General features: G+C 38.2%; 1 protein-coding gene across 7 annotated transcripts in view; it reads left to right on the top strand.

Annotated features, from left to right (window-relative positions):
- Nucleotides 1-1717: 1717 nt before the first annotated feature.
- Nucleotides 1718-20396, top strand: part of ehbp1 (EH domain binding protein 1) — a 409577-nt gene continuing 390898 nt past the window's right edge. For 3 of the 7 annotated variants that reach the window (XM_062059493.1, XM_062059495.1, XM_062059492.1), the window contains exons 1-2: nucleotides 1720-2090; nucleotides 8935-9357. In XM_062059493.1, coding sequence (XP_061915477.1) covers nucleotides 9254-9357 — 104 coding nt within the window. In that variant the 5' untranslated portion in view covers nucleotides 1720-2090; nucleotides 8935-9253. Of the gene's footprint in view, nucleotides 2091-8934; nucleotides 9358-20396 lie in introns of all 7 variants that reach the window. The other 4 variants (XM_062059498.1, XM_062059496.1, XM_062059499.1 and 1 more) reach the window with 2 other exon arrangements.

Raw genomic sequence — 20396 nt, 5'->3', positions numbered from 1 at the left:
TTATGAAGTAATACAGGAAGTACAACAGGAACCAGTGTGTTCCACTGGGAATATTGTTGTTATGTTGCAAGCGTCATTTTTCGTACATAAAATTCGATTTCTGGAAGTAAAACCCCAATTCTCACATTGGATCAAAGATTGAAAATTATTAATAGCATCTTGGAAAATTGTTACAAGTAGAAAAACCCTTAAATTTTAATAAATAAAAAAGTTGTTTTAGATAAGACCAGTGTTTTTCTTTTTTTAAAATGTATATAGATTTAATCTTAATCTCATTTGTATTATATATATATATATATATATATATATATATATATATATATATATATATATATATATATATATATATATATATATATATATATATATATATATATATATATATATATATATATATATATATATTCCAAAGAGAATAAATAGCAGTAAAAAATCCATATTTTTCTGCACTTTAACAACAACAACAACAATAGGAGAGTGTGGACATAATGTTGCTAAATTCCCAATCAACAAGAGATTCTAAGAGGCTTTTTAAGGAGGTTTTTATTATTTGTACATTTTTATAATTTAAAAAAAATATTATTTTTATCCTATTTTATGTAGGTTAATATGTATATTTATTATAAAAGCTTTTTTTTTTTTTACACTGTCACTGATTTTTTTGCATTTGAAATTTGTTCATATTATGCTAAAAAATGTTAGACTTTTTTTTTGCCGCAAATTGCGTGTGTTTAAAAAAAACAGTTTGTTGAAAAAAACGGTATTTTAGAATTCAGTGTAAAAAAATTCAGTGTAAAAAAATTCATCATATAGGAACTCAGTGCGGAAATATTAATTACTTCAAAACTCAATAATCCGTTCTGGTAAATTAAGACTGAAGCAATCGATCCTGAACTAGAACCAGCCAATGAGGCGCTTCAGTCTTGTTTTACTGGAATTGGGTCTTGAGTTTTGAAGCAACCGATAATTTTGCACTGAAATTTTCTGCACTATTTTTTTTTACACTGAATTTTTCGTCACCTTATTTTTTTTCTCTTTGATTTTTTTTACACTGATTTTTTCTGTACTCCATTTTTGTACAATGAATTGTTCTACACTGAATAGCACCAATTTGTTTTACATTTATTTTTTGTGCACTGAATACATTTGTTAACACTGATATTTTTGCACTAAATTATTTTACACAAAAAATTTGGTGCGCTGATTTTTTTTTACACACAATTTCAATACAGTGATTTTTTTTACACTGAATTTAAAACAAAAAATGTACACACTGAATTTTAAAACACTGTAATTAAAGTTTGTTAAACTTTTAACCACATATTATGCTAAAAAAAATTGACAGCATAATTTGATGTGAAAAAATTCAGATCACAAAGTTCAAACGCAAAAAAAAATCTGTGAAAAAATATTTTGTAATAATAAGGACAATTATTTTTCTTCACCTTTAAATCATCCAGGTGATGGAAACATCAAAAAAGCTGCAATCAAGCTCAGTGAAGAAGCCCACGCCCTGCCGGAATTGGGTCGATGAGCTTGCAAAATAAAATAAGATAAACTCTCCCGCCACCAGTAAGATGTCAGAGTCCGCTAAAAAAAAGTCGACGCGTTCATCTTTGAGTAACAGTTACGCGTATTTAGACTACGTGTTTGTGAATGTAGACGGTGCGATTTTTAAGCCAGCAAGCCGTATATGGCAGCTTCCGGTTTTATTCTGAAAAACGCCATCCGTGGATATGTCGGCAAGTTCGCTTAAAGTACTGTACACCCCGTCCCAACTACTTTGTCGTGAGAATTACACCCGGTTTGTGCGAGGCTGCTCGCTTTTATTCACCACCGTGAGGACATCTTCCCGCTAATGTCACTTTATGAGTCACTTTTGACTTCCGGAGCCGCCTCTGACCGGAGGGAACAAATGTGTCATAACATTGGCGCTATGTTATGATGGCTACTAGCTAGCATGCTAGCAGCCGTAACGAAGGCGACCATTGAAGCTAGCGAGCAAACGGGCTCATAATTACTCCCCGACGGTTCGTCACAGCTCCTCTTTGGGTCCACTTTAGAGGCACTGCGTCGGGCGTCACAACAAGGTGAGTGTCATCCGAGCACGGTTGTTGCGTTTTGGGCACGAACGAGACGTTAGCCTAGCTTGGCGGAGCCAGGCGCCGACTACTCCCTGGACTCAGCATCATTGCACTAAATATTCCATCTGGCAAAAAAACACACGAAAAAAAGCCTGCTGGGCTCTCATTTTACACCGCTGCTCTTTGTCGGTTTGGCAGGTGAGGTGAGTGGCTTTTTTTTGGAACTGCTTATTCTTGCACAAATTACATGATCGCATCGGAAAAGACACGCGTTGCAGCTCTCTGCATAAATATTTACCTGTGTGAGCGAACCTGACTAAAACTACGGAAGCCGACAGGAGCGAACGCGCCAAAAAACAGAAAAATGATCCAAAGTCATAAAACACATGTATCGGGAAAAAAAATGCATAAACCCTGTAGAGGATGATAACCAGAGGTGGGTAGAGTAGCCAGAAATTGTATTCAAGTAAGAGTACTGTTACTTTAGAGATTTATTACTCAAATAAAAGTAAGGAGTAGTCACCCAAATATTTACTTGACTAAAAGTAAAAAGTATGTTGTGAAAAAACTACTCAAGTACTGAGTAACTGATGAGTAACCTGTTCGTTTAATGATGACAGCAACAAATAATGCACAAAAACATAAAAATAGCAATGAGCAAATTCAGAGCCAGGAATATCTCTTAAGCAACTTAAATATAAATAAACATTGATTGATTGATTGATTGATTAAACAATAATATATATTAAATAATAATACATTAACATACAAAAAAATTAAGGCAAATTGAGCCACAATAACTTAACAGCACCATATTGATTGATTGAGACTTTTATTAGTAGGTTGCACAGTGAAGTACATATTCCGTACAATTGACCACTAAATGGTAACACCCGAATAAGTTTTTCAACTTGTTTAAGTCGGGGTCCACTTAAATTGATTCATGATACAGATATATACTATCATATATACTATCATCATAATACAGTCATCACACAAGGTAATCACATTGAATTATTTACATTATTTACAATCAGGGGTGTGGGGGCGGGGGGGGGGGGGGGTAGGATATGGACAGCAAGTAGTAGAGAGAGAGAGAGAGAGAGAGAGAGAGAGAGAGAGAGAGAGATCAGAAGGCATAAGAAAAAGTATCTGCATTTGATTGTTCACATTTGATTATTAGCAATCCGGGGAGGGTGTTATTTAAGGGTTGTAGCTGCCTGGAGGTGAACTTTTATTGCGGTTTTGAAGGAAGATAGAGATGCTCAGTAGGCAGAGATTACAAAGGAAAATAACAAGTTAGCCTTTACGCAAACCATAAACTGATAGATGTGGACTGCACCTGGGAACACACTGATTGGTGTTTCTATGCATGCGTGTGTGTATGTGTGTCTATGAGGCTGCAGTGCGTTAATAAGTGTCCCCACACGATGTACATTTGACAGTGATTCATAGCAGGGAAGCTAACATCAGCCTAAGGTGACAGCCAAAATATCTACAAACGTTACTTACGGCGATGTGCTTCCTCAAATTTGACGTTGAGTTCATGTAAGCTTAAGCTTGTAGTTTGCCACTGAAACTTTATGTTCAGTTAATCATGTGACCACCTGGCTCTGTTTGATTGGTGAAACGGAGTCAAACGTCACCAGTGACTGCATTTGATTGGTGAAACCGAGTCAAACGTCACCAGTGACTGTATTTGATTGGTGAAACGGAGGCATGCGATAGATCCTACTTTGAAGGCCTGTCTGACAAACCAAAACAAACAAAGCGTGCATTAACAGATGGATAAAAATCAGTAGCGAGTAGCGAGCTGAATGTAGATAAATGGAGCGGAGTAAAAGTAGCGTTTCTTCTCTATAAATATACTCAAGTAAAAGTAAAAGTATGTTGCATTAAAACTACTCTTAGAAGTACAATTTCTCTCAAAAGTTACTCAAGTAGATGTAACGGAGTAAATGTAGCGCGTTACTACCCACCTCTGATGATAACCGAATGCAAATGCCATAAACATTCACAAACAACTGCATGAGAGAAATGCTGTAAGTGCACTGAACAAAACAAAGGTTAGCCTGGCTACCGGGAATATATGGTGCGTTCAGATTTCCTCGGAAATCACAGCTGAGTTGTGAGCATACTTGCCAATCTTGAGACCTCCGAATTCGGGAGATGGGGGGGGGGATGTGTGTATATATTTTCTAGTATTTATTATATATATATATATATATGTATGTATCATACTTGCCAACACTCCAGAATTTTCCGGGAGACTCCCAAATTTCAGTGCCTCTCCCGAAAATCTCCCAGGACAAGCATTCTCCCGAATTTCTCCCGATTTCCAGCCGGAACTGAGTGAGGACAGCCTGTCGTCACGTCCACTTTTCCTCCATACAAACAGCGTGCCGGCCCAGTCACGTTATAACATCCACGGCTTTTGGAGAGTACACAACTGCACACACAACAAGAAGGAGACTATTATATATGTCTCCGTTATCCATAGGTTTATCTAGAACCCATAAAATAGGCAGGCACGGAGCTATTTCTCAGCGTGTGTTTATTCCAGCCGGCTTGTTAATACACTGACACACAACATTCGGAATCCCATCATGCATTGCTTCAAAACTACGGCAAGTAGTAATGTCCAAAAAAAGATAGTGACAGAGAATAGAACGAGGATGGACAATTCAACCCTAAACTCACTCCTTTCCTGCAAATTAAAAGTCACAGATGCTGCCCATACCTATGCTCCTTTGATATATATCCCCCCGCCCCCAAATTAATCCACACCAGACTCTGTCATCTATGTCTTTATGGACCTTGCTTTGTGGTGCACATTCATGTTGGAAGAAGAAGGGGCCCGCTCCAAACTGTTCCCACAAGGTTGGGAGCATGGAATTGTCCAAAATGTTTTGGTATCCTGGAGCATTCAAAGTTCCTTTCACTGGAACTAAGGGGCCAAGCCCAACTCCTGGGAAAAACAACCCCACACCATAATTCCTCCTCCACCAAATTTCACACTCTGCATAATGCAGTCCCAATTGTACCGTTCTCCTGGCAACCTCCAAACCCAGACTCGTCCATCAGATCGCCAGATGGAAAAGCGTGATTCATCACTCCAGAGAAGGCGTCACCACTGCATCCGACGCTTTGCATTGGACTTGGTGATGTATGGCTTAGATTCAGCTGCTCGGCCATGGAAACCCATTCCATGAAGCTCTCTGCGTACTGTACGTGGGCTAATTGGAAGGTCACATGAAGTTTGGAGCTCTGTAGCAACTGACTGTGCAGAAAGTCTTTGCACTATGCGCTTCAGCATCCGCTGACCCCTCTCTGTCAGTTTATGTGGCCTACCACTTTGTGTTGCTGTTGTTCCCAAACGCTTCCATTTTCTTATAATAAAGCCGACAGTGGACTTTGGAATATTTAGGAGCGAGGAAATTTCACGACTTGATTTGTTGCACAGGTGGCATCCTATGACATTTTGGGAAATCACTGAGCTCCTGAGGACGGCCCATTCTTTCACAAATGTTTGTAGAAACAGTCTCCATGCCTAAGTGCTTGATTTTATACACCTGTGGCCGGGCCAAGTGATTAGGACACCTGATTCTGATCATTTGGATGGATGGCCAAATATTTTTGGCAATATAGTGTATGTACCACATGAAAAAAATAGTATATAAATGTCCAACAATACATCGTATATGGCTGATATAGTGTGACAAAAACAAAGCAGAAGTGTTAATAACAGATATTAGAGAAGCATGTAATATTGTTTACACCTCGGGATTAAAAAAGTACTTCTGATTCTTTTTTTACAATTTAAAAAAAAATTAATCAATCCAACATAATAATACACAATAATACCGTAATAATACAATTCCAATTCCAAAACCAAACCTGGCCCAGCAACATTCAGAATAGCAATCAACAGAGCAATTGAGAGGACACAAAACAATCTAAAAGTAGTTAAACAAAAATGAAAAATATCAACAACTGTATCAATATTAATAAAAATTCCAACATAGCAGTGATTAGAAATCCCTCATTTACGTTATCATCACAGCCATTTATAAAAAATGACATAAAAACATTTAAAAAATGAACAATAGTGTCACAGTGGCTTACACTTGCATCACATCTCATAAGCTTGACAAAGTACTTCTGATTCTGATTCCGAACACTCAGAGAATGCTCAGACTTTCCAGATAGGAACCCGGAAATTACGACTTCCCAGGACAAATGGAACGCACCATTAACCAGGCTATCGGGATATTATGTTTTTAGTACGATACGATACAGTGAGTTGAAATCAATTCAGTAACTACTTAGCAAAACAAACCAAGCGGTGTGACTATGAAATAAATAGTGGAGACTGGACACTGCACGCAAAGTTTCCTATATTCCTGTTATTTCCTGTAAGGGAATTAGGTATACGTGAATTATGGATAGAAACAAGCAAGTAAACAACAATTAATGCATTCACATCTTATTGGAATAAACCAACACTTTAGCTTGAATTAACAAGAGGAAACCTTTTTCTGCTCACATTTTCAACAGTCATGAAATGTTCGATCCAAGTACTGTTCCCAGTATTTTAAGAGTAGATGTACCTGCTATATAAAGGACATGGACCCGGCCATCTGTTCTGCGTTGGTGATGACGGACAGCGACCCATGTGTGCGGAAGTTAAACCCTGTTGATGGTGTTGGTCCTTTGCTTCATAATTTCCATAGCCTCCTTCGTCCATCTCTTGTATTCATTAGTTTCTCGTCAAATTACTTCTTGTGTTTCTGCAGTCGGGGCGTTGCGGTAATTTGCACTGCTTTCCCTTCCATTGCGTCTACTGTGGTTTAAAGTTGTGTTGCGGCTTTATCATTGTGTTGCGTGGTTTGTGTTTGTTGTGGCTTTTGCAATCATGCTGTAGCTGAAAGTTATGATATTGAAAGTGCAGAAGGAGTGACAGTCGGAGATGCACTCTGTCTCTGCCACTTTCTTATTAAGTGGTAACAAACTCAGGGAGTCAAAACAAACACACACTTATGTACAAAAGCTACTGTTACCACAACAGCAACATCTCTTAAAGGCACACATGTCACAGATATTATATTGTCTTGTGGCGTTTTTATGACCTTTCTTGACCACCGTAGATATCCGCAATTTTTGTTTTGATGACGCCACAGACGCAAAAATACAATTAACGTTTAAAACCTTTATTATTACAAGTCTTTAACTTAATATAAAGTCTGGCGTTCTCAAGCCCAATGTTTTCCTTTTTGTAGTATCAAAAAACTCTATTGATTCTCTTTTTAAAAGATCTTGGATCGATACACATCGCTTGGACGGGAAGTTTGTGTTGCAAAATTGCAACACATCCATCCATCATTCCACCAGTCATCACCAAAACAACACACTCAAGTATGTGCCAGCACAAAGGAATTTACACTTTATCCTGTGTTTCGTAAACTGGGTATACATCGGTGTATATGTATGTATATATGTGTGTGTATGTCTGTATGTATAATGTTTATATGTGTATGTTGTTGTGTGTATGGTTCTCCCGTGGTTAGTTAAAACCAAATCTAATAGAACTAACGTTTAGAGAACATTAGCATTAATGCCACATTTTAGTACCATATGTATTACTTTATTTAATATTTGTAAATAATCTATATTTGGACATTTGTCCATCGATTCGTGAGTCTCCCACAAATTGAATCTCGATGCATCTGCAAATCGATCATTTTCCTACCCGAGAGCCTGGCTAACTTCCGTTTTGTTCCGTGAACTTGCAGCATTTCTCTCATGCAGTTGTTTTTGGGGTTTGTTGCCATTTCCCCGTTGATATATCTTAGATTTCTTTGTCTTTGGATCATTTTTTTTGTTTGGTATGAAAAAGCTCTTTTTTTAAAATTTATTTTATTTTATTTATTTTTGTCCTGTCCAGCTTCTCAGGCAAATCATATAGTTGATGTAGATGCCCATATTGGCTGTTCAGATTTACTTTACAAAAGAGAAGTGTAGGATACTTCTCTTGTTGCCTTATTTGTATTTGACTTTATTAAATGTATTTATATTATCAATTGGTGCAGCCGGGCCGGAGCAGGAGGGGATAGAAAGAGAAAAAAAGGAAGAGAGAGGGGGAAATTGTGGGGACAAGAGGGGGATTAGACAGAGAGACAAAAACAACAACAGCAAACACAACAATAACAACAACAACAATAGAGCAACATCAGCAAATACGACATGTTCAAATATGATGGTAAAAGTGATAGCAAATAAGCAGTTAGTGAAAATAAAAAATAATACAGAAATGACAATGAGCATTATTACACTACAAATGGAGCAATACAAATACCAATAGAAATAGCGCTATTGATAATGAACAATACCCATAATTTACCTCTATTATCAACAATACAGTTGTTCAAATGCAACAATACATATACGTAATGATAACTTGAGATACGAAACAATGCAGAAAAATGGAGGGGAAGAAAGAGAAGCAACCTTTATTAACCTTGTAGATTGTTATAGTAACAATAGGTTAAGCTTTGTCAGTGTGCCATGTGTTATACCCAGTTAACCCAGAGCAACAACGTTGGTATATGTTTGATGAAACGTGATTATGTGCATGAGTGTATGTATGTATATGTACTTGTATATGTACAGTATGTGTATATGTATGTTTTTGCAGTGAATGTATATGTATATACGTAGGTATGAAAAAGCCCTTAACGACAAACACGGCGAGCTCATCCCAGCTTTGGAACGGCTTCTAACTTTGATTTGTCCGGCCAGCATGAGCGTTCTGATGGATTCACTGTCTGGTCTTTTCTCTCCTTTTTTGCAGGACGTCAGACTCGCATCTACACCCAGCACATTACTCATCATGCCACTGGAAACTGTGGAATGTTTTTCCCCGCTAGATAATGCTCGTCACGCCAGACCCGCGCTGCAGAGACTTTGAGCGCTCGCAGTCGGCATTTCTCTGACAATAATTACCGCTGGATGGACGTCTTATCTCGCGTGCTTCCGGTGAGACGTTGACTATGTGTCTGGTCGCCTCGGACTTGCTGGGGTAAACATTGGCGTACGGTCTTGTGGAAAAAGAAGAAACAAAAAGCCCAAAGAAGGAGCCCCAGGACGGGATATCTGCTCCCCGGGAAAGCATGGCTTCAGTTTGGAAGAGACTCCAACGTGTGGGGAAGCACGCCTCCAAGTTTCAGTTCGTGGCTTCCTATCAGGAGCTGATGGTGGAATGCACCAAGAAATGGTGAGTTCTGGGGGCGACGACAGTGCTGTCATTTAAGCCCCCATGGAAACCGTGTGTGTGTGAGTGGGTGTGTAAGTGTGTCCTTGCTGGAATGCGGAGCTCATTTCATAATTCACACACACACACACACACACACACACACACACACACACACACACACACACACACACACACACACACACACACACACACACACACACACACACTCCTTGGGTGTGCAGACTTGTCAGCAAATTGGGAGGGGCTCGGACGCCTTAAAGCAAGAGGTGTCCTAAATGTAGCTCGAGGGCCATTTGTGGCCCGCAGTTAATTTTTTAATTACCCGCAGCACATTCTAAAAATACTATTACAAAAAAAACAATACAAGTGGAATAAACTAGGTAAAATGTAACAAGAAAAAGTTGCAATGTTGACTCTAATAACACAAAGCAGGCTTTTTTTTCTTCAAAACTGTCACTGCCAAAAAAAAAAAAAGATTCAAAATCAATGTTATGAATTATTGACCTAGTAAAGGCTTCAATTACTTTAAAACAAATATTCCAATTTGAAATATTTTTAGAAAATATTTCATATTTTGAGTGTTTTCCATGAAAAAGCAAAAGGACATAAAAACCAAACAAAAGAAACCCCCAAACAAACTTAATTGGCTGATAGATTTGAAGTTGATCTAGAGCAGGGGTCCCCAAACTTTTTGACTTGGGGTCCGCATTGGGCTAAAACAATTTGGCCGGGGGCCGGGCTGTATATATATATATATATATGTGTGTGCGTGTGCGTGTGTGTGTGTGTAATGAGGTGGCGACTTGTCTAGGGTGCACCCCGCCTTCCGCCCGAGTGCAGCTGAGATAGGCTCCAGCAACCCCTGTTACCCCGAAAGGTACAAGCGGTAGAAAATGGATGGATGTATATATGTATGTGTATATATACACTACCGTTCAAAGGTTTGGGGTCACCCAAACAATTTTGTGGAATAACCTTCATTTCTAAGAACAAGAATAGACTGTCGAGTTACAGATGGAAGTTCTCTTTTTCTGGCCAATTTGAGCGTTTAATTGACCCCACAAATGTGATGCTCCAGAAACTCAATCTGCTCAAAGGAAGGTCAGTTTTGTAGCTTCTGTAACGAGCTAAACTGTTTTCAGATGTGTGAACATAATTGCACAAGGGTTTTCTAATCATCAATTAGCCTTCTGAGCCAATGAGCAAACACATTGTACCATTAGAACACTGGAGTGATAGTTGCTGGAAATGGGCCTCTATACACCTATGTAGATATTGCACCAAAAACTAGACATTTGCAGCTAGAATAGTCATTTACCACATTAGCAATGTATAGAGTGTATTTCTTTAAAGTTAAGACTAGTTTAAAGTTATCTTCATTGAAAAGTACAGTGCTTTTCCTTCAAAAATAAGGACATTTCAATGTGACCCCAAACTTTTGAACGGTAGTGTGTATATATATATATATATAAATATATATATATATGTATTCCTCGCGCACTAATTGACCGAAGGAGCGCGCATTTGCCCAACACTGCGGCGCGAGCGCGATGATGTCATGTTATCGATGGGAACATTTATTTTTAGACAATATGATTTGCCTGAGCGGCTAGGAGACACCGAGAGTAACAAGCGGTAGAAAATGGATTAGAAAGGACAGATTTAAAATAATACTAAAATATTCCAAAAAATATATTATTATTCTTTTTTTAACTTGGGACTTCCCGCAGGCCAATTTTGGATGCTGGCGGGCCGTAGTTTGGGGACCCCTGATCTAGCGATTTAGGCATGGAAAGTAAAAAATAATGTTGACTTATTTTTAACACTTTTAAGAGTGAGACAATTTTGGATCCCTGGAAATTTTTGTGGGACTTTAAAAAAATAAATAATTAAAAATCTGTTTTTATGACTTATTGACTTATTTTTAAGGCTCCAATTATTTCACATCAAATATTCCACTTTGAAACACATTGTTTTCTTTAACAAAAAGGGCATATCACATAAAATAAAATAAAAAATTAACTTATATGACTTATTTTTAAAGATTTTTGTAACTGAGACCCTTCCGGGTCCCTGCGACCAAACTTGAGGGAGCCCTAAAGGTTAAAAAAAAATGTAATGGTTTTGAAAATGAAAAATATAAAAATGTCCCCTTTATGCTTAGATTTTTTAGTTGGCGTTCCTCAGCGGCAAATGTTTGGCCACCCCTGCCTTAAAGCAAAGTTGCAATGGTCATTTTCTCGGCCACCGACGCTTGCTTTTAGGGCTTGAGGGATGAGCGTGTGAGGCTGCTTTCAAGCTCCAGGGACGGTGCTGGCTATCTGATCTTGACATCTGACCCTGATGCGAGGAGGAAAGCCGTGCAAGCGCTTCTGAATCATTATTCATGAGCCGGAAGTTAGGCGCCTTTAACACACAGCGCTTAAAAGGCGTCTGTTTCTGTGGGTACGGCACGGACATGACGTTTTAACAACATGACACTCGCTCATGCTGTTGTTAAGTGTTATACACGTAACACCAGATGATGTCATCAGGCATCTAATTACCATATTGACCTGAATATTACACCACCCTGAATTAGTGATGGGTACTCAAATCTGTACTTGATGAGCTCAGTCATGACTGGGTACAGATTCACCTAAAATTCACCTTTTATTGCACGTGAGGTGACATCCGGTTGCAAACCTGGCACCGGCTGAAGCACTTGGCGAGCAAACAGGCGTATCTGTGGCGGGCTGGCACTATGTAATGTCACAATTTTCCATGCCAAAAAAAGCAAGCATTCCTTATAGAAAGTGCTCAAAAGTTAGGCTCCACTTTTCTAAATGGTAAATGGTCCGTGCTTATATAACGCTTTACTGTACCTGGAATGATACCCACAGCGCTTTACATTTTCCATCACATTCACCCATTCACACACACGGTCATTTACACAATATGTGTGTGTGTGTGTGTGTGTGTGTGTGTGTGTGTGTGTGTGTGTGTGTGTGTGTGTGTGTGTGTGTGTGTGTGTGTGTGTGTGTGTGTGTGTGTGTGTGTGTGTGTGTGTGTGTGTGTGTGTGTGTGTGTGTGTGTGTGTGTGTGTGTGTGTATATATGTATATGTGTGTGTGTCTTTATATACAGTCATGGTCAAAAGTGTACATACACTTGTAAAGAGCATAATGTCATGGGTGTCTTGAGTTTCCAATAATTTCTACAACTCTTATTTTTTTGTGATAGAGTGATTGGAGCACATATTTTCTCTCAGCACCAGGTGATAGCTTGCGTTTTCTTCCTGATCGTGGCAGTGACAAAACTGTGCCATGCACTTTATACTTACGAACAATTGGTGTGATGGCGTGTTGTGGTGACATTGCAGGTAATACGACCCGCGGCGTATTTGAGTGAATACACACACAGAGAGCGCCTTTAAAGTGGAAACAGAATGGAGACAGAAGAGGGAGAATGGACATATTTTGGCTTCAAAAGTAACGATAAAGGTGAAGCAATAAACACCTGAAGTGCCGCTCCAGAGATGCTTTAAAACATGTTGGGTTGGCCAATATAAATTATATTATAAATCACGATATTTTTTATTACTATCTTTATACCGTGGTAAAGCATGTTGATGCCCAGAAAAAGTTGACAGTGACAAGAGAATGAACACTTCCTCAATTCACTGCAGAGTCCAGCGGCTAACGTCCGTCCACAGTGTTTTAGCTACGTCTAAACCACTAATCGTCGCCTCCATGGTGATAAACTACTTTTCTCACAAGCATCATCCCTGCAGGACGAGGAATAGCTAAACATGCTTCCCTACACATTGTAGGAAGATACAATAGCTAACCGCTAACAGCAAGATAGCGCTCTGGATTGTAAACAAATGGTTGGATCTGTACAAATATCAACTGTAACGATACCACGGACAAGAGCCATAGTTAGTAGTATCACAAAATCTTTTGTCTTTTTTTTTGTTTGTAAACTTAGGAAATACGTCTCTGGAGACAGAACTTTAATTATGACCAATGCATGACCCTGTAACTACTTGGTATTGGATCTATACTCAAATTTGTAGTATCCCCCAATACTTATGTAAAGTATGAAACTGAAGAATAAGTGATTATTACATTTTAACAGAAGTGTAGAAAGAACATGTTAAAACAGAAAGTAAGCAGATATTAACAGTAAATGAACAAGTAGATTAATAATCAATTTTCTACTGCTTGTCCCTCATAATTTTGACAAAATAATAGAATGATAAATGATACAATATGTTACTGCATATGTCAACAGCCAAATTAGGAGCCTTTGTTTGCTTAGTTACTGCTGAAGAGAAGTTGTCTAGTATGTTCATTATTTTATTTCATGCCAAAATGTGTTCTTTGATTGCAATAAAAAAAACATGTTTAACGTATCATAAAATGTTATTTTTAAATAAAACAAATAATTACATTTTTTATTGTCCCCTTTATTTTGATAAGTATCAAAATACATTTTGGTACAGATACCAAAATATTAGTATCGGGACAACACTAATTACCTTGTATAAACCTCCAACAATAAATCGTATACGGCTGATTTAGTGCAACTAAAAATAGTCAGAAGTGCAAATAACGGCCATTACAGAAGCTTCTATTATTGTTTACACTCTTCTTTGAAGCCAACTCAGGAATGTTGAGGACTCTTCCACTTTCCGAGAAGGAAATCCGACCTCGGGGGAAGTTACAGTTGAAATTTCCGTCTAGGAAAATAAATTCCGACTTCCCAGTACAATTGGAACGCACCAAGACTACAAAGACAAAGACTACTTCCTGACTACGGCAACACACTTAGGACAAACTGAAATCAATGCATACTTGCAAATGAGTCTCAGAAGTGTTGGTAAACAAGATATAGGACAGCACCGTTATCAGCTCAGTTTGAAATTATTTAGATGTTATTATTAAACAAATTACCATGTATCACACACAAAAGTACTGAAACTTGGTATAGCTGAGTACAGGTATCGATCCCCTCATCTGGAATTTTAGGCATGTCACAGAACCACTGACTAAGCTAACAGAAATTGGTACCGTATCGACCCACGTGTGAATATACCGGTGCGTTCCCACGTGTAAGAATGTTGAAACAATGCATGCACAGAACATCGATTTGATTTTAAAAGGACAAAAGGCACAGAGTGGTAAAAGCCGGAGTAGAGGTCCTGCAAGAAGGCGTAGAAGCTGTTTTCCAGCTGTGAAGATCCTGTGTAGATGTTACACTTAAGCCCAGAGGCTCGAGAAGGACGTGCAGAGATCCTTTGCCTGCAGGCACGGATTCTTTGAGCGGCCCATCGTAGGCGGATACTAACTCGGCCCCGACGCAGCGCTCACAACCTGGGACAGATGTTGGCGTGTTTGGGAATGGAATGAGAAAAATGTGCATGTCTTCCCAGAGCAGAGAGGAGTGGGTGGGCTCGGCTTCTAGTCGACGCTACACTTAGTTTTTCAACGTGTCCTCAGGTCTTTGCTGCTACTTCATGGTCTGTGCAAGAAATGTGCAGTATTTACAGTCCACTTTGTAGACTAGCAAGTGCAACCACAACAAGTTCAAGGTCCGTAGCTTCGAAGTTGGGATTTCCCATACATTAGGGATGTAATGATTAGAGGTATTATAGATTAACCTCCCGACGGTTAGTATTACATTTTAAATGATAGTTATCGTATTTTCCAAACTATAGAGCGCACCGGCATATAAGCCAGACCCACAACATTTTAGAAAAAAATTTCCCCCCATATATTAGCCCCACCGGACTTTAAGCCGCATATACACTACCGTTCAAAAGTTTGGGGTCACATTGAAATGTCCTTATTTTTTAAGGAAAAGCACTGTACTTTTCAATGAAGATAACTTTAAACTAGTCTTAACTTTAAAGAAATACACTCTATACATTGCTAATGTGGTAAATGACTATTCTAGCTGCAAATGTCTGGTTTTTGGTGCAATATCTACATAGGTGTATAGAGGCCCATTTCCAGCAACTAACACTCCAGTGTTCTAATGGTACAATGTGTTTGCTCATTGGCTCAGAAGGCTAATTGATGATTAGAAAACCCTTGTGCAATCATGTTCACACATCTGAAAACAGTTTAGCTCGTTACAGAAGCTACAAAACTGACCTTCCTTTTGAGCAGATTGAGTTTCTGGAGCATCACATTTGTGGGGTCAATTAAACGCTCAAAATGGCCAGAAAAAGAGAACTTTCATCTGAAACTCCACAGTCTTTTCTTGTTCTTAGAAATGAAGGCTATTCCACAAAATTGTTTGGGTGACCCCAAACTTTTGAACGGTAGTGTATATATATACAGTGTTTTCCACACATTCATTTATTTGTGGCGGCCCGCCACGAAAGAATTACGTCCGCCACAAATAAAAAAAATAAAATTAAAAAAAAATACTTAAAAATTAAAAAATACATTTTTATTTTTATTTTTATTACCGGTATTTTTTTTGGTCCTCTCCAGCTTCTCAGGCAAATCATATAGTTGATGTAGATGCCCACATCGGCTGTTCAGATTTACTTTACAAAAGAGAAGTGTAGGATACTTCTCTTGTTGCCTTATTTGTATTTGACTTTATTAAATGTATTTATATTAGAAACACAACATGTGCATATAACAAAGGGTGCAAAGTCTCCAGGCAGTAGGAAACACATGGTTAAGTGTAGGGAGTAAAACTGATGGCAGTCTAAAGTTTAAGATTTTTGGAGCTCTTTGTTCAGTGGATCAGATGTTTGATGAAGCTCTGTGTCTATCTACCACCACTACTGTTTTCTGTTTATTTGTTACTGACTGTGGCAGGACACCTCTGCCTCTGTTTCACTTTATGTTGCTGGTAAATAATATGGTTGTAGTAGTAGGCTAAAGTTAAATGATTTAGTATGCACTAATTAAAGGGGCAGAGCTTTATGAGACATTTTAGCTTTTATATTTTATAAGATATATTTTTTGTAAGAACCACAATTAATAAATATATTTCAGTGAATAACTTATTGTTCAAATCTGTATATAAATATGTACATAAAGTGTTGTAATTATATTGTAAAATGGATGGATGGATGTCCGTTTAAAACAAAACTGTTATTATTAATTAGTAAGTATACATTTTTTGAGCCTTTTTAGAGAAATCATATCATTGTAGTAAATTATGCAAATTCCTCGATGATGTCATGGTGACCACGCCCATAGCCACGCCCATAGTCACGCCCCCACCGCCACAGGTATCTTGGCAGTTTTTGGGAAACACTGATATATATATATATATATATATATAAGGCCTGCAACTAACGATTAATTTGATAATCGATTAATCTGTCGATTATTACTTCGATTAATCGATTAGTAATTGGATAAAAGAGACAAACTACATTTCTATCCTATCCAGTATTTTATTGAAAAAAAAACAGCATACTGGCACCATACTTATTTTGATTATTGTTTCTCTGCTGTTTGTAAATGTTGCAGTTTATAAATAAAGGTTTATTAAAAAAACAAAAAACAAAAACAACATTTTTTAATTAAAAAAAGAAAAAAAAACTCTGTGCATAGCATAGATCCAACGAATCGATGACTAAATTAATCGGCAACTATTCTAATAATCGATATAATCGGTTAGTTGTTGCAGCCCTAATAAATATATATATATATATATATATATATATATATATATATATATATATATATATATATATATATATATATATATATATTAGAGATGCACGGTTTGCGGACACAACCGTGGAGTCCGCAGATAATCCGCGGGTCGGGCGGATGCATGACGAAAAAAATAGATTTTAAATAGATTCGGGCGGGTGGCGGTTGAACCAATTCAGAAAAAAAAAATACATAGTTAAATGTTGTTACCCACATACGAAAATCGAGCAGCACTCTTTGAAACAGGCAATTATTCATCAGGCACTGCTGCAGCTGTCACGCCAAATTTCTTCCCCCCTACAACATTGTAAGTTAATAATACTAACACAGACACTCGTAAACTTGTTGACATATTAGCTAATGCTAACGACGCTAGCTTCATTACATTACGATAGTGCGTATAAATATGCATGAAAACGCTACCCACAGACCTCAGGCATGGGACGATTTAGTAAGTAAGATTTGTTTTAGTTATATTGTAAAACTTACAAACGTTGCTTGGAGTGATGAATGAAGAATCCATACGAGTAGAAAACACTATGGACTATTAAAAGACAGAACTGCACTTCTACTTCCGATTCAAAGCTTCACACAGCAGGAAACACTTGTAGGCGTTCAACCAGCCGCACCTGCTATAAGCTAACTCATTCAAAAGATGGCGCCATAGAACAAACAATAACACACAATGTAAGTGTCTTTGCATGTGTTTAATAAAACTATTTGCTTTATGGTCGTCAGTGAAGAAAAATCCATTCATTAGCCGCACGGTTTTATAAGCCGCAGGGTTCAAAGCGCAGGAAAAAAATAACAGCTTATAGTTTGGCATTTACGGTATTATAAAACCGTGATATATAACCTCACTTTGGTAAACTCACGAACCTCTGATACTGCTTATTTACTGGAGAATTAAGCTAGCGTGCTAATGGCTAGTTAGCTTAAATGCTAACATGAATACAAGAGATATTAACGTATTTTCCCATTAAAACAACATACCCCTTGTATAAAAACATTGCTGTCTGAGCTCAGTTAAAGGCCTACTGAAACCCACTACTACCGACCACGCAGTCTGATAGTTTATATATCAATGATGAAATCTTAACATTATAACACATGCCAATACGGCCGGGTTAACTTATAAAGTGACATTTTAAATTTGCCGCTAAACTTCCGGTTCGAAACGCCTCTGAGGATGACGTATGCGTGTGACGTAGCCCGACGAACACGGGTATGCCTTCCACATTGAAGCCGATACGAAAAAGCTCTGTTTTCATTTCATAATTCCACAGTATTCTGGACATCTGTGTTCGTGAATCTGTTTCAATCATGTTCATTGCATTATGGAGAAGGAAGCCGACCAAGCAAAGAAGAAAGTTGTCGGTGCGAAATGGACGTATTTTTCGAACGTAGTCAGCCACAACAGTACACAGCCGGCGCTTCTTTGTTTACATTCCCGAAAGATGCAGTCAAGATGGAAGAACTCGGATAACAGAGACTCTAACCAGGAGGACTTTTGATTTGGATACACAGACGCCTGTAGAGAACTGGGACAACACAGACTCTTACCAGGATTACTTTGATTTGGATGACAAAGACGCAGACGTGCTACTGTGAGTATGCAGCTTTGGCTTTTTTTTGCGTATGTACGTAACTTTTTTTAAATATATAAGCTTTATGAACCTTGGGTTAGGTGAACGGTCTTTTGGGCTGAGTGATTGTGTGTGTTGATCATGTGTTTGAATTGTATTGGCGTGTTCTATGGAGCTAGGAGCTAGCAGAGGAGCTAGGAGCTAGCATAACACGTACCGTACCGTACGTGCGCGTCACGTACGTAACTTTTTTAAAATATATAAGCTTTATGAACCTTGGGTTAGGTGAACGGTCTTTTGGGCTGAGTGATTGTGTGTGTTGATCGGGTGTTTGAATTGTATTGGCGTGTTCTATGGAGCTAGGAGCTAGCAGAGGAGCTAGGAGCTAGCATAACAAACACGCAGGTGTTATTATGCAGGATTAATTTGTGGCATATTAAATATAAGCCTGGTTGTGTTGTGGCTAATAGAGTATATATATGTCTTGTGTTTATTTACTGTTGTAGTCATTCCCAGCTGAATATCAGGTACCGTGAGTATGCAGCCTTGGCTGCTAAACATTCGATAACTTGACCGTATGTGCGCGTCACGTACGTAACTTTTAAAAAATATATAAGCTTTATGAACCTTGGGTTAGGTAAACGGTCTTTTGGGCTGAGTGATTGTGTGTGTTGATCAGGTGTTTGAATTGTATTGGCGTGTTCTATGGAGCTAGGAGCTAGCAGAGGAGCTAGGAGCTAGCATAACAAACACGCAGGTGTTTTTATGCAGGATTAATTTGTGGCATATTAAATATAAGCCTGGTTGTGTTGTGGCTAATAGAGTATATATATGTCTTGTGTTTATTTACTGTTGTAGTCATTCCCAGCTGAATATCAGGTCACCCCCGGCTCTCACAGCATCTTCCCTATCTGAATAGCTTCAACTCCCCACTAGTCCTTCACTTGCACTTTACTCATCCACAAATCTTTCATCCTCGCTCAAATTAATGGCGAAATTGTCGCTTTCTCGGTCCGAATCTCTCTCACTTCATGCGGCCATCATTGTAAACAATAGGGAACTTTGCGTATATGTTCAACTGACTACGTCACGCTACTTCCGGTAGGTGCAAGCCTTTTTTTTATCAGATACCAAAAGTTGCAATCTTTATCGTCGTTGTTCTATACTAAATCCTTTCAGCAAAAATATGGCAATATCGCGAAATGATCAAGTATGACACATAGAATAGATCTGCTATCCCCGTTTAAATAAAAAAAATTCATTTCAGTAGGCCTTTAAGCTAAGTTGTTGAATTGTGCACATTGGCGCTACAGGCTATGTGATCCATACTTGGTGGAATTTGACTTGGAGGTGTCTAAAACAGGAAATGAACCCGCGTGAATCCCATAAACCGGAAGTGCACCCCTCTTTTTGCCTTTATCAATAAAAAACACACCATAACATCTACAACCTATTTAAACGGTCAAATAAAAATAATACGGCTCTTAAGAAGCCAGAACAATGATTCATTTTATTTTGAAACAACACTTGGTTAGAAGTTTTCAGTGTGTGTATAAGTTCTATTTGAGCACATTCAACAATACCGGATCATTTCGATCACAACGACCGTGATATTGAATTTTCATATTGTTCCATCCCTACTGATGTCATTACAGTCAGAATGCCTGCTGTCTTTATTTAGTAAATAGCATCTCACTGCTAATTAACTGTCATGGCTAACCCGCACATGCTGATTTAATAAGTACATTTTTTTTAAAGTACTTGTGTGCATCAACCCCACA

This window comes from Entelurus aequoreus, linkage group LG09 (assembly GCF_033978785.1).
Source record: "Entelurus aequoreus isolate RoL-2023_Sb linkage group LG09, RoL_Eaeq_v1.1, whole genome shotgun sequence".
In the NCBI taxonomy this organism is placed as follows: Eukaryota; Metazoa; Chordata; class Actinopteri; order Syngnathiformes; family Syngnathidae; genus Entelurus; species Entelurus aequoreus.
This window is presented reverse-complemented; position numbering and strand designations above follow the sequence as displayed.